Source organism: Cyprinodon tularosa, unplaced genomic scaffold (assembly GCF_016077235.1).
Source record: "Cyprinodon tularosa strain WSP-4 unplaced genomic scaffold, ASM1607723v1 ctg138, whole genome shotgun sequence".
NCBI lineage: Eukaryota > Metazoa > Chordata > Actinopteri > Cyprinodontiformes > Cyprinodontidae > Cyprinodon > Cyprinodon tularosa.
The window spans coordinates 788,978-814,303 of record NW_024038200.1 but is presented as its reverse complement, the minus strand read 5'-3'; the positions used below and the strand labels follow the sequence as shown (position 1 = coordinate 814,303).

The following is a 25,326-nucleotide window of genomic DNA, read 5'->3' as shown; positions in this document are numbered from 1 at the left end:
CACATATTTTATAAAACACCTGAACTGAGCGTTTATTTAACTTTTTTCTGTCTTAATGAGAGCTGGGCCCTACAATCCCTTTTAAAACCAAAAAAACCCAAAAGGGAAGCAATTGTTGAGCTCCAATTCATTGCATTCAAAAATAATATGATATCATATCACATTAATTTAGGCAGATTAGTTGTAGTATAATATACTGTAATACCTACCTAAGCCCAGAATTAAAACTACGAAGTAAATCTATCAAGATATACCTGCATTCTGTTCCAAACATTTCAGGTCTTTAGGCTGCCCTGCAAGGCTTTAAACCTGGGTTTAACCGGAGACTAAGCCATTCTCAAGCACATATCAAGGAGCTCATTTTGAGCCTGGATCCAGATTTATTGTTGATTCTGTTCATGGTGGAGAATCCTGCTTCACAGCAGCAGGTTGAGCCAAACATCCTCTAAATGTGCAGGGTCATCTTTGAGCACGCCATTTCACTTTTCTTTCACCAGTTCACCGCAGTCCTTCCAGCAGTCCACACTTTCTCTGCTCTCTTTTTCTCATGGTCTTCTCCTTCTTTCCCATCGCCCGGCTTGCCACAGGTTTGCCTGCTGTGTCTCAAAGTAGCAGCAGCAGCAACCCAGACTGACAGCTCATTGGCTCATTTGGATCACGTGCAGCCTGGAGCCGGACTCTCCCCAGGGCTTTACCGTATTAACAGGAGAAGAGGCGCAAGTGAAGTTAGACACTGTCGTCGGACTGAATCTAGATAAGTAATTTTTTCTTAAAATAAGTGCATTTGCTCTTGGATTCAGGAGGTAAAAGATACATTTTGCCAATGGAACAAGACAATTTACACTAAAAATAAGAAAATACAATTGCATTGTCTCATTTTAAGTACATTTTTATGTAATTATCTTATTTTAAGTGTCAAAATACTAATTCCATTGACAAATCATCACATTTACCTACTCAAATTAGGAATAAATACACTTAATTTAAAGAAATTTTACTTATTTCTATATTGCTTTTCCAGTGTAGTTATATTATAAATGATTTAAATTAGGTTGGGTCCAGATTAGCCGGCAGGTGTATCCAGATCTGGACTCCTGTCCGCTAATCCGTGACTGCTATAAAACTTTCAAAAGGCTCCTTACTTAGATTTCAAGGCAAATTGAATGTTAGAAGACCTATCAGAAATAACAGAAGTGCCATCAAAGGTGTTCCATAGGAATGGATTTTTTAGTGTGCTATGGTCACATAAACCTGCCCATGTCCCTCAGTGAAATTTCACACTTTACCATGAGACTATGTGTCTCTACCAGGTAGTCTCTCAGCCTGTCTGTCTGGTTCACGCATAAACAAACACTGGCCGGCAGAGACAGGCGAGGCAACGCCATGGCAGGCCTCGCCATGCTGCGCCGTGTCCCGTGGTGCTGCGCTCCATTCGGTGAGACAGCATGAAGCCCAAATCAATATGGATTAGAACCACTGTAAGGAGCTCTCTGCGGACTTCTCCTCACTGCACACACGAGGAAAAGTACTGGACTGCGCACATTTCTAAGAGTCATGGTTAAAACCTTAGGAGAGGGTGATAAACAAGCCACGGCCATTCTACCGCTGGAGAAAAAAAGCGAGCTCTGCTGTGTGTGCGTCACGCTGCCCATGGGGCATATCCATCAAGCTGTTTTGAGAAGTGCACTGTAGAGGAGTGGGGATAGGCAGTGCTGGAATCAGCACCTCATTCCACCTGCCACACCTAGACTCAGTGTCAAGCGCTCATAAACACACAGTGACAACCCTGGCGGCAGGCTTCAGCCCCCGCAGCAGTTGTGTGCACCCCACAGTGCACTGCAGGACACCAAAGATTATCCTGCCGTTTCCAGACAGTCGCAGAATGTTAATCTCCAACCATCGTCTTTTCTGTTCTGTTAAATCAAAATTCCTCCTCTGCCTCAGCTCCCTTCTTCATTTTTTTTTATCCATCTTCTTGCTACTTTTAGTCTGATCTACAAGAATCTTCCCGTCATTAACTACTCCAGCAGGTTTCTATCATCTGTCATTAACCGTAACAGCTCCTCCCCTAAAATCTGCTGATGGCGTTTCCTACTCTGAAGTGACAAGGCCTCATCCCCGCTCTCTGTTATCCTTCCTCTGCGCTCCCGGCCCAGCCCTTGCTATCAGCCCTGCATTGATCTTCTCATCCCCAAGAACACAAAACACCAATCAGCCTGTCATAATCACTCAGCTGGAGGAGGAAGCGCCAAGTGCAGCTGCTTCGTGTTCAACAAGAGAATGTGGGGAATTTTTTTAGTTTTTGTAACAACAGTGCTGGTCCTCAGCTGAACATTGGCTGGCTGTGTTCTATTTTTAAAATATGTAAAAAGGAATAAATTATGTTTTTTTTTTTTTTGGCATCCCATTTCTGGTGATTCTGTTTCTCATTTCTATTTTTTTTTTAATTGTGCCTTAGAACAATAAAGGCACAGCTGCTGGATCTATTCGTTCTAAAAATGACAAGAAAAACTGATTCTGAACGATATATATCTGCTTCCCCACCGCATTCTTTTAGTATTCACTCTGATTTCTTTATACATACATATTATATACACTCCACAGCTTCTGTTTTTTTTTTTTTTACTGCCTGTCCCACAAGGTTTTTCCTTTTCCTTTTTTTTTTCACGAGGACACCACGTCTGCTCACATCCACACAATAAAAAGTAGTTTATGATCTGTCAGCACTCTCCAGAATGTTGCCGCCATCAAACTGTGCTATTCTGTCAGGGAAAACACTTTACCTACTTTATGTTCACACAGTTGTCTGTATCTTTCTACCACCAATAATCTGGCACATCAAAAACCTCATGCGGAGCTAAAACACAGCAGAATCCGACAGTTAAAGATGTACGCTGCAAAAACAATCTAGAATTAAGTAAAAATGTCTTGAATAAAGTGTATTTATCCTTAATTTGATTAAGGAAATAAGATGATCTGCCAATAGAATGAGTATTTGCCCTTTTAAAATAACATAATTAGATAATATGTGCGTGAAATAAGACAATGCAATTTTTTTTTGTTATTTTAAATGTAGAATATCTTGTTCAATTGGCAAAGTTTCTCAATTACCTCCACAATTCAAGAAAAATTTGCTTATTTGAAGAAAAAATCACTTATTTAGATTTCTATTTTTTACAGTGTAACCAGATATCTAGATTTCAGTATATAACGACACATGATTTTGTTTTTTCTCATTGTCTGACCATGGATATTACTAAACAGCTTTAAGGATTAGGTATTTTTTTAAATAATCAGATTATTCTTTTTTTCTTTTTATAAACCTTTCTCTTGTTTTTCTTTCAATTCCAAAGTATCACAGATTTTAACGCCATAGCTTGTAGGTTTCTTAGGGGTAATTTCAAAACAGATTAGTAAATTATTGAAAATACAGCCAATAATTTTGACCCCTTGTGTGATTTCATGAGAAATATCCAAAGAAATTTGTCAAGATATGAGAATGATATTGTCACAGTCTTGCTTTTCCATTTGTTGTCCTCTGCTGCCCTCTTGTGTCCTCTTTCCATAGCTCTGTTTTCTGCTCTGCCCTCACCTGTTTTCAATCCCCTCGTTAGCCCTCTCTTTGTCTCTGTCCCCTTTAAAAGCCTCCCTCTTCACTTCCTGTTTGCTGGATTCTTGTCTAACATCTGTCTGCGTACCTCGTCTCTCCCTGACTCCTAGAGTTTGGTTTTCCCCTGATGTCTCCCTGGTTCTGGTTCGTCTGTTATTTCTGTTGGATTTTTGATTCCTGCCTCATTTCCTGTAAACCTCATTAAACCCACCTAAATTCACCTCTGCCTACTTGCCTCTGTATTTGGGTCCTCAATCAAACACCAAATCCTGACAGATATCTGATATACCGCTCGGCTGCTCACTCCTCTGATCCTCAGAGGTCCATCTCAAGCAGTTAGCCTCTAGATGCTAGCCTTGGCCTGTCGTCGTCTCTTTCTGCTCAGCCGTTCTGGCGGGCTCATCGATGTCACACCATCCTCCTCACGGTAAGCTTCAGCCTCTCTACCCTGCCATCATCCTCTCTTCAGCTGGAGTCCTAATCTGATCTTCCAATGTTCTGCTTTAAACCTCAGTGGTTAGCTTCTCTTTAGCCCTGGCCAGCTGTAGCCTCTTCCAGGTCATCAGTGCTGTTAACCAGGGGGCCCCTCTGAGTTACAGTAGTAGCCTGTCAGGATTCCTATCTGTGTCTTTGTGTTTCTGTGTTTGTCTCCCTTCCTCCACCAGGAGGCGTCTGGTTCTGGTCCGCCTCCTCACACACCTGCAGATGGTTACCTCGTTAGAGGTAACCGACGCCAGAGTGTTTGCCAGTTTGGGGTACTCTAGCCAAGCTGAGTTTTGCTGAGTCAAACTGAGTTCTTGTCAACCTGAGTCTTAATCTTGTGTTTTTTGTCTTTGCAGGAAGTCATCCTGCAAACTGGATGTTTCTGACCTTCTCTCCCTGGAAGGATCATCTGAGCTTCAAACTGAGCTAAGGATTTAAATTGGAGGTTTGAATCTACCTTTCCCAAAGAGATCGTTTGAGCTTCACACTGAGCAAGGGATTCATCTCCACTACGACCCATTCAAGTACCGCAGGAAATCTGAGTGGCAGTCAGCTTTTCCGTTCACCTACAAACAACCGCATTCTGGGAAAACCCTGTCCGCCCTCCACCGAATCAGACAAACACTGGAACTAACGCACACAGACTGGAGTCAAAGTGTCTACAACTTCTCTGGAAATGTGAGTCAGCAACCAAATCCTCCACTTCCAAATTTACAAATCAAATTTCCTACTGAGCCTGAACTAACCGCTGTGTCTTCCCCTCACTTTTCAGTTCCGGAGGAGCAGTGTTCAGAGCAACACTTCTTTCTGCATTATCTCTTCAATAAACCTTTTCCTCTGGTCTCTCTGAGTTGGTTTCTCTGCATGTGGGTTGGAGCTCTTGATAAAATCATGACATAGCCATTCAAAATTTCCCCACTTTCCTTGATTGGCCGTTGGTTGGTCCATTACTGGTCCATTGTTGGTCGTGGCTGGTCCCCTTACAAATATGAAAATAAAATCCAGCAGTGATTTTATAAAAACAGAAAAGAATTTAAGATATAAGGATGCAATTGTCAAAATCCAATTCATTGCATTCAAAAATATGATATTATCATTTCACATTAATTTAGGCAGATTGGTTGTAGTATATTATACTGTAATACCTCTTAGCCCAGAATTAAAACTACGAAGTAAATCTATCAAGATATACCTGCATTCTGTTCCAAACGTTTCAGGTTTTCTCCTATCTTCACACCCACCCAGCAGTAAAGTTTCACTCAGCTGTCACACCATCTGTCTATCATGTCAGACTGAATGACAGTGCTGGAGGTCGGCAGTCTGTTCTGTAAATATGAGGCGCGATGCCATTATAACATGAAAAGTTGAATATTTGCAGGATTTTTCCAAAGATGTGCCTGAGTTTAAGAAGCTTATACTCGATGGGGAAATACAGTTGCTGTGTCTTGGTAGGGCTTGGCACATTTTCTAAGGAGCTAAGGAAGTTCATGTAAGGGTTTTTTGGATGCACCTAAGAATGAAAAAAATCTCTATATAAAAACATGTATTTTTCAATTTGCGATTCATTAAATAGGAGTCCATTATACAACATTGGGTGAAGTACATGCTAAACCTTTGTAAACGAATTTACTATGAGGAAATAATCTGAATTTCACACAAGATGTCCGGCTAGAAATCAAAGTCACAACCTTTGAATGGTAGATTGACACAGGTGTTAATTATTCGCGCATGTTTCTAACAGCTCAGAATATCTGCATTGGTTCTCATAACATGTAGCCAACATTTGGAAGAAGAATGTTTTCAAGATGACTTGGATAATAGCGCGTTGTGACAAACACCAGATACAGCACTGGGACTTGATCAACAGCCGATACCGCACCGTGATGTCACAAACCAGTAGGTGGCAGTAGTGTTCTTTGACAAAACATGGATGCCTCCAGTAAAGCACATTCACATGAAAATTACTCTGAATTAAAAACACTGATCATTTATTGAACAGGATGGAATAATTTCAGATTTAAAGAACTTTCAGAAGTTACAATTCTGAATATGAGCGGACTTCTCCCTTAAGCCAAGTCTGTAAGCGGCACCACTATTGTCCTGCAACAATAAGATAAATTGAACATTATTGATCTCACATTGGAGAAATTCATCTCTGCATTTAACCCATCCCCTTGGGGAGCAGTGGGCTACCATTGTGCAACGCCCGGGGAGCAGTGAGGGGCAAAGGGTCTTGCTCAGGGACCCAGAGTGGCAGTCTGGGGGAGTGGGGGATGGAACTTCCAATCTCAGGATTCAAAGTCCTATGCCCTACCCTGTAGACCGCCACTCCCTCACTGACCGCCACTCCCTCACTGACCGCCAATCCCTCACTAGACCGCCACTCCCTCACCGACCGCCACTCCCTCACTAGACCGCCACTCCCTCACTAGACCACCACTCCCTCACTAGACCACCTCACTAGACCGCCACTCCCTCACTGACCGCCACTCCCTCACTAGACCGCCACTATCTCACTAGACCGCCACTCCTTCACTGACCGCCACTCCCTCACTGACCGCCACTCCCTCACTAGACCGCCTCACTAGACCGCCACTCCCTCACTGACCACCAATCCCTCACTAGACCGCCACTCCCTCACTAGACCGCCACTATCTCACTAGACCGCCACTCCTTCACTGACCGCCACTCCCTCACTGACCGCCACTCCCTCACTAGACCGCCTCACTAGACCGCCACTCCCTCACTGACCACCAATCCCTCACTAGACCGCCACTCCCTCACTGACCGCCACTCCCTCACTAGACCGCCACTCCCTCACTAGACCGCCACTCCCTCACTAGACCGCCTCACTAGACCGCCACTCCCTCACTGACCGCCACTCCCTATGAATGTTATTTTCTCTAGAACTCAAGACAGCATGCTTCTTGTGGGACATTTGCGTAATTAGAAACCTTTTAAAGGCCGTTAATTATCTGCATGTACAATACTTCTTATCCTAAACTTGTTTGTGATTTTGTCTTTAAGATTCTACTAAGTGTAATCCTTGGATTTGAAAACAGCTTGTTATTGAAAAGCAGTGAAGTTAAAACACAGCAAATTGAAACACTGCTTTGATAATTGCACCGGCGGGATTAGAGGAAAGAGTTTTTGATTTGTGAAGCGGACTATTGACAGCACTTCATGTCCATGTAGTATTAGTATCCTCTATAAGAACAGAGGGTTTTGGTCAAGGGGGTTCAGGAGAAGTAAAGATGCAAAACAAATTATTCAACACTGTATGTACATTTTAATATTGTTTTATACACTGTTGGAGATTCTTAGTCATCCAGGTCATAATCATTCCAAAAAGTTAAAGTTTGAAAAACAATCCATTGGACTTCGTTTTCCAAGTTTGAAGATGTTTCGCTTCCCATCCCGGAAGCTTTCTCAATTCAAAATGTCTGGATTAGGGTTGAGTTCCAGAAGCCCAACAAAGCCTTTAGAAAACATGCAAATTGAAAAGGTCCATTGGTCCTGTGGATTTTTTTTTTTTTTTTTTACATTTTTTGGGAATTTATATAGTAGCCCAACAAAAACCTTGTAACTGCTTAGAAAACATGCACATTGAATTGAGAAAGCTTCCTGGAGAGGTGGCGAAACGTCTTCAAATCTTGAAAACCAAGTCCAGTGGATATTTTTTGAATTTTTACGGCATGCACATTGAAACCCGAGAACCAGCTCCACCCCTTAATAATGGGAGCCATTTAGGTTGTAATTGGCCTGCAATACCCGATAATGGCCCATTGCTCTGAAAAGGCAGTCGTTAAGGGTCATTGTTGGCCTGGCTGACCTGGTGAGATAGACCAGGTCAACAGAATCTTGTCCAGACAAGATTCTGTTGACCTGTTGACCTTCATGCCCCTCTCTGTGGTTTGAGAGGGGCATGAAGGAAGCCATTTATGTTAAAAGAGAAAAACCAACCTTAAACAAAGGGGGTGGACTCAGGTTTCAGCTCTCAAAAACCAAAAACGCAGCGATACAGTTGATTCCTTCCCAATACAATCTCAACCCCCATCGATATGCAGGGGACAAAATATCTCACCAGGTCAGCCAGGCCAACAATGACCCTTAAAAGGCATACTATGCAACATTTTTCAGTTAATTAATGTGTTCCATAACGTTTTGGATGATTAAATGAGTCATTTCAGGTCGAACAAAGGTTTTCTCGGCCGCCCTGGTGGTCTGTAGGGGAAATACCGTACTTGCAATAGCAGGAGCCCTCGGCCCGCACCCACAGGCTCAGAAGTCTCGTGCATCACGAGAGTCGGTCTTGCTTTACGGCGAGAACTGCTACACGCCCCCAGTGAAAGGCATGCTCGTTGCTAGCGCAGTGGCGATAATTGTGCAGTTATCATGGCGGAACCAGCGAGAAAACAGCGAAAGCCCATGTTGGAGCAGGCAAGAAAGAGGAAAAGGGCTCTCTACCGCAGTAGACATGGTGATTCGTTGCGTTCGCCTGTCTGCTAAGCTTAAAACAAAGGCACCTGGCTTGACGGAGAAACCAGGAGAACAGATGAGCATATTTACGACAGTGCACTTTTACTTTCGCCCTCTGGGGGCAGCCTCGCTGAAAAATCAACACCGGTTGCATAGTATACCTTTAACGACTACCTTTTCAGAGGAATGGGCCAGTATCGGGTATTGCAGGCCAATAACAACCTGAATGACTCCCATTATTAAGGGGTGGAGCTGGTTTTCCAGTTTCAATGTGCATGTTTTTTAAACCATTACAAGGTTTTTGTTGGGCTACTCTAAAAAACCCCGGAACTCAACCCTAATCCAGACATTTTGAATTGTAAAAGCTTCCTGGATGGGAGCGAAACGTCTTCCAACTTGGAAAACAAAGTCCAGTGGATTGTTTTTTAAGTTTAACTTTGTGAATTGTTTTATACAGCTTTTAATTCTCTCAAGTGCGTATTGCATTGAATTGATACCATTTAATGAAATCAATGGCTCCTTTTAGAGTCACTTTACTGTATATATGGTAATAGATGGAAGTTATAATGTAGGATGAATGATAAAAATCAGTGGAAAATTTTGTTTTTTGTAGATATGGGAGCAGAATAAAGTATATTTTCATTACATTAAGATTAAATGGAACATTCCTCCAGCTTACCTCACTAATTTACCATACTTTATTCACATCTATATGTGGGCATATTTCAGCCACTTTACAGTATATCTCTGTCCTTGTATTTGTAAGGTAGCATAAAGTCAAATTTTTATGGTTAATGTGCTTCATGTAAATAAAGCCTCATTTTTCTCTGCGTGGGTTATCTCAGCTCAAATCTGCCTCATCACTTTGCTACCATCATCATCAATGCACAAATTCCTTTCATTCACCTGAAGGTTATGACCTAAAGGATTAAGTTTAAATGTTAAAAGAAAAAAAATGAATATAGCATCAACCCTTCATTGCAAGAGCACATAAATACGTCTCTTTGCTTATTTAATCCTAAATTAGTTCTAGTCTACTGCCATTCAAAATCACAACAGACGAAAATTCACGAAATCCTGCTTACATAGACAAACAACTTGGGGGAAACGTGACTTTCTGACATTAAAAGTAGAGGAAAAAATTACCAGAGTAAGAGATGAAGAAGTTGGACATTTACTAATGAACAGAAGATCGTAATGAAAGGAGTCTAAAATGTAATAGAGACGTGAAGATGAAACAAAGCTTCTTTTTTTCTGCCTTGAATCAGATGAAACACACTGACTAATGCACAGAAAGCTATTATATGACTGTTCCTGTGGCTGCAGGCAGCAGATAGCCTAATAACAGCCACCAGAGAAAATGTTGACTTCGGATCACTAGCTTGTATGTCACAACATCTGCATCGGTGTGTAATCACACATGAGATAATTGCTCAATCAATTTGCTAAAGATACACTATTAAGTCATTAGTACAAAGGTCACTTTTCTGTTAATGTTTCAGACCTTTCACACATAACTGTTAAAGAGACAAAGAGAGCCACTCCGCCACACACAGTAATTTCTATTTCTACAAAATAAAACAGTATTTTCAGAGAAGCAGACTCTGAAAACTCAACACAGCTTCACAGAAATGTTTCAAACACTTTTAGGCATGAATATTTTAAACATTTAGTCATTTACGTGATATGATGTATGAGAGATGTTTTTTTTGGCAGTGTGAAGAAGGCAGGGGCACGTCCAGTGCATAGCAGGACAACTCAGAGACCTACAGCCTGCTCACACACCTACAGAGAGTCATGGGAATCTGGAGAGAAGCTATTCATAAATGGGGAGGACAGGTAAACTCCTTGCAGAAAGACTCTAGGATGGGATTTAAACCAAGGACCAGTGTTGCCAACTCCTCAGTAAGGAAAGTAGCTATTAGCTGTGCTAAAAGTCGCTAAATGACGTCATCGCCTAATTTGCATAAAAACATATTATATAGTGTTTTTACTCACTGTCCATTAATGTTTATTTATTTATTTTATTTTTTGATTTATATTTTTTAATTATTGTGATCAATTTGCGCCGTCAATCCTGGCGCATGCACGCTTCATTTGCAGTCTGGACGCTGAGGGTAAACATCCTGCGGCTCTGACTGCGGCGCTGAGAGGGACTCCTGCGGGAGCCAGAGAACGGGGTTGGGATGGGGGAGGCGCCCCACGGCAGCAGCTGCCGCTGGAGGACAAGAGTAGGAACGATACATGCTTTGACGTAAGAGTCTCCAAAGGCCGCCAGTGACACCGTAAAAAGTCGTCAGATTTGTCGCTAGTTGCTTTTTTGAAAAATAGTCGCTGGAGGGGTCTGAAAAGTCGCTAAATATAGCGACAGTCGCTGAGTTGGCAACACTGCCAAGGACCTCCTTACTGCTAGGCAACAGTGCTACAGACTGTGCCACACAATCTTTAATGCTGACCGCAAGCAGCAGAAGCAGCTAGTTTACATGCAAAGTCGATGGTCGACGCACATCAAGACGCAGATAAAGGTCTTGAAGCGTTTTGAGCAGCAGGAGCAGCTCGTCATGAGTTTCTGAGCATCTGTTGTCTGCACCGAGCTTCAGAAGCAGCAGCTGATGGAGTCGGAAACACTGAACTTTAGCTGCTGGACGCGCCTCATCAACCAATCAGAGAAGCTGATCTGGGAGCTGGCAGGGAGTCATACACAGCACTGCTGATGCAGAGCGCTATGATCACTCCTCTGAAACAGTTTATTTACGCCTAAATTGACTTAAAATGGAGAAACCTGCCGGCAGAATATGTTTGACTTTATTATTCTGTTGCCCGGATTACGTACGTAAAAATTGCCATCCAGCCGCCACCAACAGTAGCGGAAAACCCCCAAGAGGCGACCAGGCCGGAGGCAGCTGCTGCTGGGGATTCCCAGTGACAGCGCAGCGCCGGTATGTGGGGGTCTGAGCGGCTCCCACAGAGAAATAATCTTTGAAGGCAGGATGGTAATCTGGATGAACTGACTGCACAGACTATGTTTTCAGGAGGACTTTCTCACTTAAAAATATATTAAAACTACTTTCCCCCACTGATCACAGCAAATATAGCTGCCATTGTTCCAGGCAAAGAAAGGATAGGGTAGCTCCGCCTACCGCTCAGCTAGTGCAGCAAAGATACTTCAGCCGCACGTCAGAACTAAATATCTACAAGCATAAAAAATAAAGCAGCACGCATGTTTTTGCTGCTCCTGCTGTGCGCGGTCTGAACATAAGTCTTATTGTTAGCCTGCAGCAGCTCTGCTAGCAAACAGCCACACACCATAATCCTGCCACTAATAACCTTGCAAGAAGAGGCAGGACTTCGTTTCCAAAAACTGGTGGTCAAGTCTCCAGAGTTTACGGTGGCATTAAGGTGCAAACATTTGCAACGTTTGTAACACTTTGCATTGCTGATAAAAACAGGAAGGAGGGAAAAAGATACAGAGGGAGGCTCACAAAGGACTCCAAGAAAAAAGTCACAAATCACAAAAATACAAAGGACACAGGTTTGAGGAATCAAAGGTAATCTAGTCAGATGCAACTTACTGATCACATAGTCTCCAAATGGATCCTCATTGTCGTCATCATCAAGGTAAACTGAGAGAAAGATGCCGGAAAACAAGAAAAGAAAGGAAATAAGAAAATAATAGAAAAAAAAAACAAATGATTGTAGTAAATCAACAAAGGAAACTCAGCTTACAGAAAAAAACAGAATAGAAAATTAATAAAATAAATAAATAAATAAGTAAATATATATATATATATATATATATATATATATATATATATATATATATATATATATATATATTAGTGCTGTCAAAATTATCGCGTTATTATCGCGTTAACGCGAGGCCATTTTAACGGCGATAATTTTTTTAACGTGAGATTAACGCTATGTGGTTTTATGGTACAATTTTCCAAGTACATCCCGCTGCAGCCTGCGGAAAGGCGGGGCTATTTTCCCCCAGTCTATGCATTTCTCATAGGCTTCGAGAGCGGATCTCCTCAAGGAAAAAAGACGCTCATACACTGGGTGACGCTAGTGCCTTTTCTTTAAGCCCCACCACCAACAAACAAGTTGAGTGTCTGGTAACTAGTAGCAACCTGAAATACGCTGAGAAAACAGATTACTGAGGTGAAATGGAATCTGCTACGGCACTATTGCTGTCTATGTAGGCCACAGGTCGGTATCGTGTGTGTGTGTATGTGGGTGTGTCTGTGTGTGGGTGAGTGGGTGTGTCTGTGTGTTCTCATTTTTGTTAAGAGGCTGAAAAGTAACTTTCTAGAGCATAGACTACCTCCATCTAGTGATGTCGGTCTATTGATTTTGATGTATTGATTGAAAATTGTTCATTATTACCTTGGTTAATTAACATCTAATGTTAACTCTACTGCATTTTATAGCAGTAGGGTAAAATGCTTGTCTTTGTTCAAAAGACTGTATTAACTGTAAAGACTGTCTTTTACATCAGCCTGTTTTCAGGGCCTTTTTTCTGGCTACATATTTGTTATTTTTTGCTACATGCCTCCCCATCTTCTTGCCATATGTTTCTATGGCATAAATCAGTGTCTGTGACCTGTTTTCATTTAAAAAAAAGAACATTGGCACAAACCTAGCCTGTATGTATTTTTTGTATGTCATCGAGAGTATTTAAATGATTTTCAATCAGAAAAAAAATGTGCGATTAAAATGCGATTAATCGCGAGTTAACTCAGGCATTGATGCGATTAATCGCGATTAAAAAATTTTTATCGATTGACAGCACTAATATACACTATATTGCCAAAAGTATTTGCTCACCCATCCAAATTATTGGAATCAGGTGTTCCAATCACTTCCATGGCCACAGGTGTATAAATTCAAGCACCTAGGCATGCAGACTGTTTTTACAAACATTTGTGAAAGAATGGGTCGCTCTCAGGAGCTCAGTGAATTCCAGCGTGGAACTGTGATAGGATGCCACCTGTGCAACAAATCCAGTCGTGAAATTTCCTCGCTCCTAAATATTCCACAGTCAACTGTCAGCTGTATTATAAGAAAATGGAAGTGTTTGGGAACGACAGCAACTCAGCCACGAAGTGGTAGGCCACGTAAACTGACGGAGCGGGGTCAGCGGATGCTGACGCGCATAGTGCGAAGAGGTCGCCAACTTTCTGCAGAGTCAATCACTGCAGACCTCCAAACTTCATGTGGCCTTCAGATTAGCTCAAGAACAGTGCGCAGAGAGCTTCATGGAATGGGTTTCCATGGTCGAGCAGCTGCATCCAAGCCATACATCACCAAGTGCAATGCAAAGCGTCGGATGCGGTGGTGTAAAGCACGCCGCCACTGGACTCTAGAGCAGTGGAGACGCGTTCTCTGGAGTGACGAATCGCGCTTCTCCATCTGGCAATCTGATGGACGGGTCTGGGTTTGGCGGTTGCCAGGAGAACGGTACTTGTCTGACTGCATTGTGCCAAGTGTAAAGTTTGGTGGAGGGGGGATTATGGTGTGGGGTTGTTTTTCAGGAGCTGGGCTTGGCCCCTTAGTTCCAGTGAAAGGAACTCTGAATGCTTCAGCATACCAAGACATTTTGGACAATTCCATGCTCCCAACTTTGTGGGAACAGTTTGGAGCTGGCCCCTTCCTCTTCCAACATGACTGTGCACCAGTGCACAAAGCAAGGTCCATAAAGACATGGATGACAGAGTCTGGTGTGGATGAACTTGACTGGCCTGCACAGAGTCCTGACCTCAACCCGATAGAACACCTTTGGGATGAATTAGAGCGGAGACTGAGAGCCAGGCCTTCTCGTCCAACATCAGTGTGCGACCTCACAAATGCGCTTCTGGAAGAATGGTCAAAAATTCCCATAAACACACTCCTAAACCTTGTGGACAGCCTTCCCAGAAGAGTTGAAGCTGTTCTAGCTGCAAAGGGTGGACCGACGTCATATTGAACCCTATGGATTAGGAGAGGGATGTCACTTAAGCTCATATGTGAGTCAAGGCAGGTGAGCAAATACTTTTGGCAATATAGTGTATATATATAGTCATAGTCATACCAAAGAAGTAAAAAAAAAACCAATCCACTGGACTTTGTTTCCAAGTTTGAAGACGTTTCTCTTCCATCCAGGAAGTTTTTTCAATCCAAAATGTCAGAAATAGCGTTTAGTTCCAGGTTTTATCCAGCAGCCCAACAAAGCCTGGTTTTAGTTTAGAAAACATGCAAATAGAAACGGATGAACGGGTCCCCCCTTTGGAATGGGGGTCGTTTGGCTTCTTTGTTAGCCTGCAATGCCCCATACCCGTCTATGTCTCTGAAAGGGGGGTCGTTAAAGGGAATTGTTGGCCTATTCTATTAAGCAAATCCAACAATTCCCTTTAACGACCCCCCTTTCAGAGACACTATTCCTGACATTTTGAATTGAAAAAGCTTCCTGGATGGGAAGCGAAATGTTTTCAAACTTGGAAACCAAGTCCAGTGGAATTTTTTAAGGGGATTTTTAGGAATATATATATGTATATATATACATATATATATCCCTCCAGCCTGTATTTTTTTCTCTGAATGATCTACCTCTTCTTCACAGCAGAGGAAATTTTGATAACTCTGACCGCTGAATTTGTGATTTTCTTTCTTCTTCCGCACCTTCTCAGAATGGCATGAGAAGCCATTAAAGCTCACTAAATTTTCCATTAAGAGGGAAGCATAGGTGTCAACAGGTTATAAGTCAAATGCTACGGACATGTCTTCCACATTCTGGTCTGTTCTCTCCGTGATAATATTACCATCACTCTTACTAGACCTTCACTGCCTTCCTACTCTGCCAATTTTACATTTTTGTCTTTTTCCATCGATGATCTTCCCTTTTCCATTTGTTAATCCTTTCGGTTTTCTTTTTCTTCTGCTCTGCTCTCCATCACCCCAGGCTCCCATCCTTTAATGTGAGTTAGCATCCATCTACAGTGATCAATATCGCAAAGCTTTTGTTAAATGCTGCTCTTATGCATCCGAGACTTAGCGTGTGTGTTTGGGTCCGCCTGCCATCCTGTGAGCGTCTGGCTGTTTGTGTCCTGCATGCATGGCCAGACTTTTCTTCAATGTTAGCTCTGTTTTATGTTGCTTTTATTCAGTCAGAGATGCTAAAGAGAGAAAGCAGTGTTCCTTTCAGCTATTGCGTTGTGTAGAGGAGAAAGCATGCAGAAAGTGGTGTGTTTTAGCATGTTGAATAGGAAGTCGTTATTGATCTGGAGTGCTAGTCATGTTTCAAAGTCTGGACTTGGATCAAGAAGCGCACATGTACAGATTCCTACTACGTGTGTTTGTCACTCTTCTTTCCTCATTCCAGCAACTCTTAGTGGATTAAAAGTCCTTGAACCAGTAGGTGAGGAGTTGAAGGTGTTCAGCTTCACATAGACACATTCCTGCACGCCTTCTCAGTGGTGTGTATTTGTGAAAGCGAGCTGTCAGTGCTGCTCTCACACACCATTCATCACAAGCTACTAATTCTGTTAGACCATTGTGGAGCCTTTTGCACCCCACGTTGCTCTCTGAAAACTCAATCAGAGGCTAATGCCCCCAACCCCTTTCTAACGCACACACACACACGCACAAGCTCTCACTTTCGGTTTCCGCCTCACACACACATGCTCACGGATGCCCCGAGGGGACAGCAGTGGTCTTGGGAGGCCACACCAGCTCAGCTCCATAAGTGTTGCTTGTGTTTGATGGACAGGAGAAGCCTGACCTTAGTTACTGCTGCTGTGAGGTGCTACAGCAGGGATCTAACCGGGCAAATCAGAAAGGAAAAAAAAACCTGTGTTATCACTAAAGAATTAATGCATGTCTCATCGTTCCTCTCCAATATAAAATGTGGGACTTATAAAGCGTTCTGTCTTACAATCTACAGTGTTGAAACAAAATCAGCCTCTAAATCTAATAAAAAATAAATAAATCAGACAAAATCTCTTAAAAGCATGTTTACTTAATACACACATCCCAGGTTCCAGGGTACAGCGGACCCACGCCGTGCACCATACTTACACACTTAAGGCCAGCAACTTCTCAACAACAAACTAACAGTAATATCTTAAACACAAAACAGAACAGTATTGATCTTTTATTTTCAATGCTTTCAGTCTTGTAGCCTTGAACATTAATGCACTATTTTTGCACGCCACGTTATCACTTTACTTGGATTTTCACTTAATTTGGATTTAGTTTTTACATATGCATAGATATACGTACAGATATATATACAGAAGAGCTATATGTGTATATATTTGATCTCTTTTTATTCTTATTTTTTATCTTTATTATATTGTATAGTTGGATGTTTTTTTTTGTATTTTGTATTTTTTTTGGGGGGGGGGGTTGTTTAAAGGTTTTTACCTGCTTCTGGACCAATTGTAAATATATCCTGACACTCACGAAATAAATGGAGGATAAAAGGAAGAAAACTGTGTGGTCCTTTGAGTAAAACCCTGTTGAACAAAGTCTGCATCAATCTATCCATCCCTTTTCAAGTGGGGAAGCTGCATAAGAATAAAAATAACTTGACAGTGTATATATTATATAAAACTGTACCTGGAGCGTTTAACAAAAGTTATTTCCCTCGGGGATTATTAAAGTATTTCTGATTCTGAACATCGGTTGTGCTTTCCGTTTTTCATGGGACTTCAGCATACAGTGCACCTCGCCACGGTGTCATCATTCCTCACCATGGCCGGTTCTAGACAGGGGCCAACGGGGGGCAGAAATTCTAATAATGATATGTGCTGGAACAGACATGGTTACTGATAGGTCCTTTGGAACTAATTACTAATTATTCAAAAACAATAAGGTGATAGCTTCAGTGGTACTTAGATAGGATCCCAGTTTTCATCTGTTAATGTTTTTTTCCCCACAACATATAAAAAAAAAATCCTCTAATAATTACAGATGAATTGGTTCTGCTGGAGGTTTCTTCCTGTTCAAAGGGAGTTTTTCCTCTCCACTGTCGCTACAAGCATGCTTAGTGTGAGGGATTGCTGAAGAGTCAATGAGTCGATGCAATCAGCTGGTTTTCCTTAGATAGAAAACTTTGAATCAATCTGACTGGATGATCTGGTGAACTGGAAAGTGACCTGAGATGACATGATGTGAATTGGAGCTATAGAAATAAACTGAGTTGAATTGAAAAGTGGGAGGAGCTACTCTTCTACTCCTGGGGTCAACAAGACAAAACTTAAATCACCTAACATTATAGACATTGTTATTGATGTCGTCAGAAGTCATTCCAATAGTATTTCAATTCTATTCAGTTTATTTCTATAGCACCAATTCACATCATGTCTTCTAACGGCATATAAATCAAGCCAATTCCATCTGGCGGAAAATCACATAGCTTTTTCTAATCACGCGAGAATGTGTACAAAACAAGAAAAATGGCGCCGGCAACGCATCTGGGTCGTTTTCATCGAATGTTGGTGGTTTTAAAGTAATTTTGAGTGATAAATAATTTTTTTGAAGATCATTGCACTTGCCCGGCGGGCAAATGCAATGAAATTTGTACCCTCCCAACAATAAAAACGACTTGCCCCGGGAGATCGGGCGATGGTTAACATCGGGCCCTGATATATGAGAGTTAAGTAAGTTAAGGAGATTGGACTGCTGTATTCTAGGTTTGGTTTTTATGCTATACGCAAAGAATTTTTTTTGCATTTTATTAGACAATAACATATTAATTTATTGCTGTCTGCAAAATGACTGAGTTACCTCCTAATAACTGTTTGAAATCTAAGAAGTCTGTATGAATTTGAAGCACAGCACTTAACAAAGTCGTCTAAAGTTTTTCTTCTTACCAAGTAATATAGTGTAACTTGCTTTCTTATTATCATGTTATTAGATAGTTATTGATGTACTGTAAAAGAAAGCCTTACCATACATTGAGTATAATTATTTATTACTGTTAAATGTCAACAATTTGATAACAATCCTATGTCAAGAAAACGGATTAATTCCTCTTAAAACATGTAGTGATTACATTTAACAAAATGACAGAATCATGCTGAGGGTTTGACACATTAGAAATCAATATTTCATTTTAAAATCCTGATAATAACTTCTTATCTATTACTTTGATTTACCTAAAATGGTCCAATTTAAAAAGAAGTACAGAAAACCAATTCAAATATGAGGTGTTCATGCACAATAAAGTGACAATATAATCGCAGTGTTTATGCTAAGCTACAGCGAATGTTTTACTCCAAATCTCAACAAAGTCATAATTAAATGGTGTCTTAACCTCCCTGATTACGCAATCAATTCAGAGCCTTAGTTTTTTTTGTAGTAACTAAAATAAAAAACTGTCAGCAAAATTGAATGAGCTTTAATTTCTCGCTGCCTCTTTTGTGGTGTGTTAAAGAAGAAGAAATAGGACAGAGCGGGTACGGGGACTTTGCCACCTGTGGCAGCAGATTTGATTAGTTAATCAGAGGAATCGCTTTGCTGAACTCTGCTTTTATAAAGCGTAATTACAGTGCCAGCGTAAAAAAAAAAAAAAAACATCTGACAGCAGAGGAAAACTCTCACTGCAGCTGTTTAGAAATGAAGAAAGTCCTCTTTTTTCTCTCTCTTTTGACATTAAGTCAAGCACCGTTAAAAGTCTTGAAGGAAAAGCACCAAGGAAATTGGGTTGTGGGCGTCGTGTGAGGAATACGGGCAACTGAGCATGCCCAGAAGGGGGCAGGGAAAAGTCAAAAAGGCCACACTAAATTTAGCGCCACCTTTTCATTCTCTAATTACGAGATTAATGCATCCTGCCACATAACGTCACATACTACCTTGTGATTTATTATGCAGTCGACCAGACGGAGAGATTGAGCCCAGTGAAGGAAATACGAGAGGGAGATGGTCTAAAAGCACCTAATCAGCATGCATGTGTAATTAGGCTGGGTCTTGGCTATGCAGTGAGTCTGTGCAGAATGCAACAGTCAGGTTGAGTCAAATTATTTCTGTTTTTCCTCAACAGGCTGCTGTTTAATTAACGGGAAAATGTTGAAACATATGGATGCTTACTTAACACATATGCCAGGAGAACTATATTGAATTTGAGGCTTCAGCTTTTGGTATAAAACCAGCATTAAAAGTTGATCTAAGTTTCTCCATGCATGAACAAATCATTCTCCTTTCTGGTCAGCGCAGATTGGAAGTGGCCATCAGGCAGTACTGTGGGAAATTTACAAGCTCGCCCGTATTCCTGCCTGTGTTTCCAGACGGGCATTTTACGAGGCAGCACACAGTTATGGCAGTAAATCTTTTCTTACTCTATGCCAAAACCAAATCACCCAATGCCGCTCTCTGTGGCCATATTTGTAGGTCTCAGCGAACTTGTGTGTGAGGATATCGCATGCTTGCCTCTGCCAAGCTATTGTTTGAGTCTCTTTATTTTAATAGTGTCTGGAAGGGGCGGTAAAAGATCCCGTTCAATATTCAACAAAAAAGCTGGATGTAAGGAAGCCTTGAAATCCCTGAGCTGCACTTACAGAACTAATTTAATAGCCTTAACATACTTCTTCATAATTGGAATGTAGTAGTAAATAATAATAAAAAATAACCAGAAGATAAGAAAATATAATAAAAAGGTTTTAGTTGGAACACATAATGTAAGCAGTGGAGCCTTTCTGTTTATATCTGATTGGATGTTAATGTTAAAACATATAAATGGTAAATTTATCATGATTTCTATAGCGTCGCATCCTTTGAAATTAAATTACATACTAAAATATCCGTGACGATTTGTACTGGGTGGTTATTCAATGAAAATAACAAATGTTCTACATTCAAATATTTATGAAATGTAGTTTTTGAATTATTGATGCAAAGCAGCTCATTACGAAACTATGACTGAGGTTGGAAATATTATGCTTGGAAAAGAAAAGGAAAGTAGAATAAATGGACCATGAATGTGAATGTTGGAGTTTGCACATGTTTGTCATGTTCTGATTTGCATTTTAAAGGAGTAAAAGAACTGAAAAAGGGAATTTCATCTCAGTGCTTCTGATTATTTTGACAGAGTCTTTAAATTAAACATAGATGTAACAATATAGTTATACAAAATAAAAAGTGTGGAAATTAAAACGTGCTTTATGCAATTTCTGGACTGAAAACTTTCCTTTTTAGAAATGCCTACAATTGTTGATTTTAGATTTTTTTAACAGGCTACGTATGCATTTCAAAGTATTTATTTTAATGATGAATTATTTTACTCTGTTTTTAATGTTATGGTCTTTTAAACTTGTTTTAATTTTCCCCTTTTTTTTAAATGTAGCACTTTGAGATTTGAAGTCAAATGTAAAGTGCGTTAAAAATAAAAGTCATTATTTATTATTATGTCTTTCAATGGAAGGTTTTATGTGTAATAACAAAAAGAACGATCAGATCTTGAAATGAGGTATGAATAACCTCAACTAAAGAGCAACACATGAATTTAACTCAAACATTAAATCTTGTCAATATTACTTCAAATAGAAAAAAACGAAACAAAAAAACAATAAGACTAGGAGTAAAATTCTTATAAAATATGTGCATAAAAGCTTTCGACGTAGTTGGAACCATTTTTATGAATAACAGTTTTTTCACTTCCTGTTTGGATTAACTGAGTGTGCAGCTGTTCAGAGGATCTCCATCTGAAGTTAAGTTATTTTCTCTGTGATATCTCTGTATCTAAGTAATTCTAAGTGACTACTTTAAAACATAGCACCTTCTGCTTCACTTTTCTACTGAGCACTTGTCAGTTTCACACGGTTTTATTTCTGATAGCAAGGAGTAGCTAGCCTAGGCTAGCGCTAGCTTAGCATTGCTATGGCTTCTCTCTCTCCCTCCCTTGACTCTTTTCCAACTCTTCCTTCTTCCTCTCCTCTCTCCTGCTCTCTGTGTCAGATGTTCAGTTATTCCTCTGCCTCCTTTAGTGATAATGGGATGTGTAATAAGTGTAGTATTTTTGTAGCTTTGGAGGCGAGGGTGTCAGAGTTAGAATCCAGGCTTCAGGCTGTTGAACATCCAGGAGTTAAAGTAGGCCCCCCACGTAGCTCTCCTCCAAAAGTGCCTGAGCAGCCAGGCGATTGGGTAACTGTACGCAGAAAGCGTAGTCGTGGATCTCTGCCCACTGGTCACCACCAACCCGTTCACGTTTCTAACCGGTTTTCCCCACTCAGTGACACACCCACTGAGAAGCCCACTCTGGTGATTGGCAGCTCCATAGTCAGAAACGTGGCATTAGAGACACCAGGGACCATAGTCAAATGTTTGCCGGGGGCCAGAACGGGCGACATCAAATCCTACCTGAAACTACTGGCTAAGGATAAGGTTAAATACAGTAAGATTGTTATTCACGCTGGTGGTAATGACACCCGGTTACGCCGATCGGAGGTCACTAAAATTAGTGTTGCTTCGGTGTGTAAGTTTGCCAAAAAAATGTCGGACTCCGTAATTTTCTCTGGTCCCCTCCCTGATCTGACCAGTGATGACATGTTTAGCCGCATGTCGTCATTCAACCGCTGGTTGTCTAGGTGGTGCCCTGAAAACAACGTGGGCTACATTAATAATTGGCAATCCTTTTGGGGAAAGCCTGGTCTGATTCGGAGAGACGGCATCCATCCCACTTTGGATGGTGCAGCTCTTCTTTCTAGGAATCTGGCCACATTTATTAGTCCTCCAAAACCCTGACCACCCAGGGTGCAGACCAGGAAGCAGAGTTGTAGTTTAACACACATCTCTGCAGCTTCTCTACTGTTACCCACTCTTTACTCCATCCAGACAGTGTCTTGCCCACGACCAAAATCTAATAAATTAGCAAAGATTCCCAAAGGAGTAAATCATGATAATCTAATTAAAATCAAAATAACTCCAATTGGGGAAAAAGTTAAAACAATTAAATGCGGTCTGTTTAACATAAGATCGCTTTCCTCTAAAAGTCTACTAGTTAATGACTTGATTTGTGATAATCACATTGACTTGTTTTGCCTTACAGAAACCTGGCTGCAGCAAGAGGATTATGTGAGCATAAATGAGGCAACTCCTTCAAGCTATTTAAATTTTCACATCCCCAGAAGTTCTGGGCGAGGAGGAGGAGTAGCAACAATCTTCCAATCTGACTTACTGATTACTCCCAAAACAGTTAATACCTACAACTCTTTGAACGTTTAACCCTTAATTTCCCTGATCCAAATTTCAAGGCAAGAAAACCTCTTCTTTTTGTAACTTTGTATCGTCCACCAGGTCCTTACTCTGAATTTTTAGATGAGTTTTCAGAGTTCCTTTCTGATTTGGTATTAAATACTGACAGGGTCATCATAGTGGGAGATTTTAACATCCATGCTGACATTGAAGGCGATAGCTTAAGAGCAGCCTTTAATGCTATCTTAGACACTATTGGCTTTGTTCAAAATGTGAATAGTCCCACGCATTCTCATCTTCATACTTTGGATCTTGTGCTGACATACGGCATAGAATGTAAAGAAATAACAGTATTTCCTCACAACCCTGTCCTCTCTGACCACTTTCTAATAACCTTCAGGATTACTTTAACAGAGTTCTCCTCCCCCAAAAGAAGGTTCAATTTTAGTAGATCTTTATCAGATAGTGCAGTTATAAATTTTAAAGAATCTGCTTCACTTTCTCTCTCCTCTGTGTCACTGAGCAGTGCTGCAGAGTGCAAAAGCTTAGCTTATTCCCCTTCACAGGTTGATGATTTTGTTGATGGGGTTGCTAGTTCTCTGCGTATTGCCTTAGACAACGCAGCTCCTTTGAAAATGAAAACCGTTAAAAATAGAAAGCTTGCTCCTTGGTTTAATGCAGAGCTGCATACTTTAAAGCAAAATGCTAGGAAACTGGAGAGAAAATATCGCTCCACAGGCCTGCGAGAGTCCTCCCTAGTCTGGAAAAATGGTTTACTGCTGTATAAGAGGACCCTTTGTAAAGCAAGAGCAGCATACTTCTCCTCATTAATAGAGGAGAATAAGAATAATCCTAGATTTCTTTTTAATACAGTTGCCAAACTCACCCAGAGCCATAGCTCTGTTGAACCGTCCATTCCACCTGCTCTTAGCAGCAATGATTTTATGGGATTCTTTATAAATAAGATTGATCTTATTAAAAATAAGATCATAAGCACTCCTCTATCCGCGATTGTACCTGAGGTAGTCATGGAATCTGAACCGGGTTTAGACTGCTTTGATCCAGTTGAACTCTCTGAATTAGCAAAATTATTGTCTTCATCTAAGCCTTCAACTTGTATGTTAGATCCAGTTCCAACCAGGTTATTTAAGGAGGTATTCCCTTTGATCTCCTCCTCCATTTTAGATGTGATTAATCTATCTCTGTTACAGGGATATGTACCTAAAGCTTTTAAGGTTGCTGTAATTAAACCTCTGCTTAAGAAACCGTCTCTTGACCCAGATGACTTGGTCAATTATAGACCTATATCCAATCTTCCTTTCTTATCCAAAATTCTTGAAAAAGTAGTTGCCAAACAAGTTTGCGATCACTTCCACCATAATGAACTTTTTGAAGAGTTTCAGTCTGGCTTTAGAGCTCATCATAGCACTGAAACAGCTCTGGTGAAAGTCACTAATGATATTCTCATGGCCTCAGATAATGGACTTGTATCTGTGCTCGTCCTGTTGGATCTTAGTGCTGCATTTGATACAGTTGACCATAATATTCTTTTAGAAAGACTTGAATATTTTGTTGGAATTAAAGGAACAGCACTAGACTGGTTTAAATCTTATCTATCTGATCGAATTCAGTTTGTTCATGTTAATGATAGATCTTCAACACGCTCAAAGGTTACCTGTGGAGTACCACAGGGATCAGTGCTAGGACCAATTCTCTTTACTTTATACATGCTCCCAATTGGTAGAATTATTAGACAGCATGGGATTAATTTCCACTGTTACGCTGATGATACCCAGCTATATCTGTCTATAAATCCAGATGAAGCTAACCCATTACATAGATTACAGGCATGTCTTGAAGACATAAAAACCTGGATGACTCTTAACTTTCTGCTTCTGAATGCAGACAAAACAGAAGTTATAGTCTTTGGACCAGAGTCTCTGAAAAAGAAACTGATTAGTCAGTCACTTCATTTGGATGGGATTAAACTGATTTCAGATAATAAAGTAAAAAATCTTGGTGCTCTCTCTGCTTTTCCTCAGAGTAGCTTTGCCTCGTCTGTTCCTGTTTGGCTGTGACGTCATCCTGGAAAGAAACATCAGCTGTGCTGCTTCTATCAACACCCTTGTTCATAGATGTTGGAGATCGGCCTGTTTTCCAGTGTGGTCCTGTTTCTCTGACCGTGACTGAGTGGATGTGCTCTCTTCGTCCTCTGGCATGGGAGCTGCCTTGGAGCTCGTCTGCCTGGCTGCGTGTTTCCTGGACGGGGCCGCCTTTTACAGCTGCTTTTTGTATCTCTGCTTCTGTCTCCTTGAACCCCAGTCGGCCTCGGCAGATGGCCGCTCACACTGAGCCTGGTTCTGCTGGAGGTTTCTTCCTGTTAAAAGGGAGTTTTTCCTCTCCACTGTCGCTACAAGCATGCTTAGTGTGGGGGATTGTATTTGAGTCAATGAGTCAGTGCAATCAACTGGTTTTCCTTAGATAGAAAACTTTGTATTAATTTGACTGGATGATCTGGTTGAACTGTAAAGTGCCTTGAGATGACATGTGTTGTGAATTTGGCGCTATATAAATAAACTGAATTG

At 41.0% G+C, this 25,326-nt stretch overlaps 1 protein-coding gene across 6 annotated transcripts in view; it reads right to left on the bottom strand.

The window, feature by feature from the left end:
* The window catches only part of tenm2 (teneurin transmembrane protein 2), a 478,143-nt gene that overhangs the window by 278,637 nt on the left and 174,180 nt on the right, over positions 1-25,326 (bottom strand). Inside the window, exon 6 of one of the 6 annotated variants that reach the window (XM_038278102.1) lies at positions 12,145-12,195. The exons of the other annotated variants lie outside the window; for them this stretch is intronic. Within the exon in view, the coding sequence (XP_038134030.1) occupies positions 12,145-12,195 (51 nt within the window). The remainder of the gene's footprint in view (positions 1-12,144; positions 12,196-25,326) is intronic. 6 annotated transcript variants of the gene reach the window in all.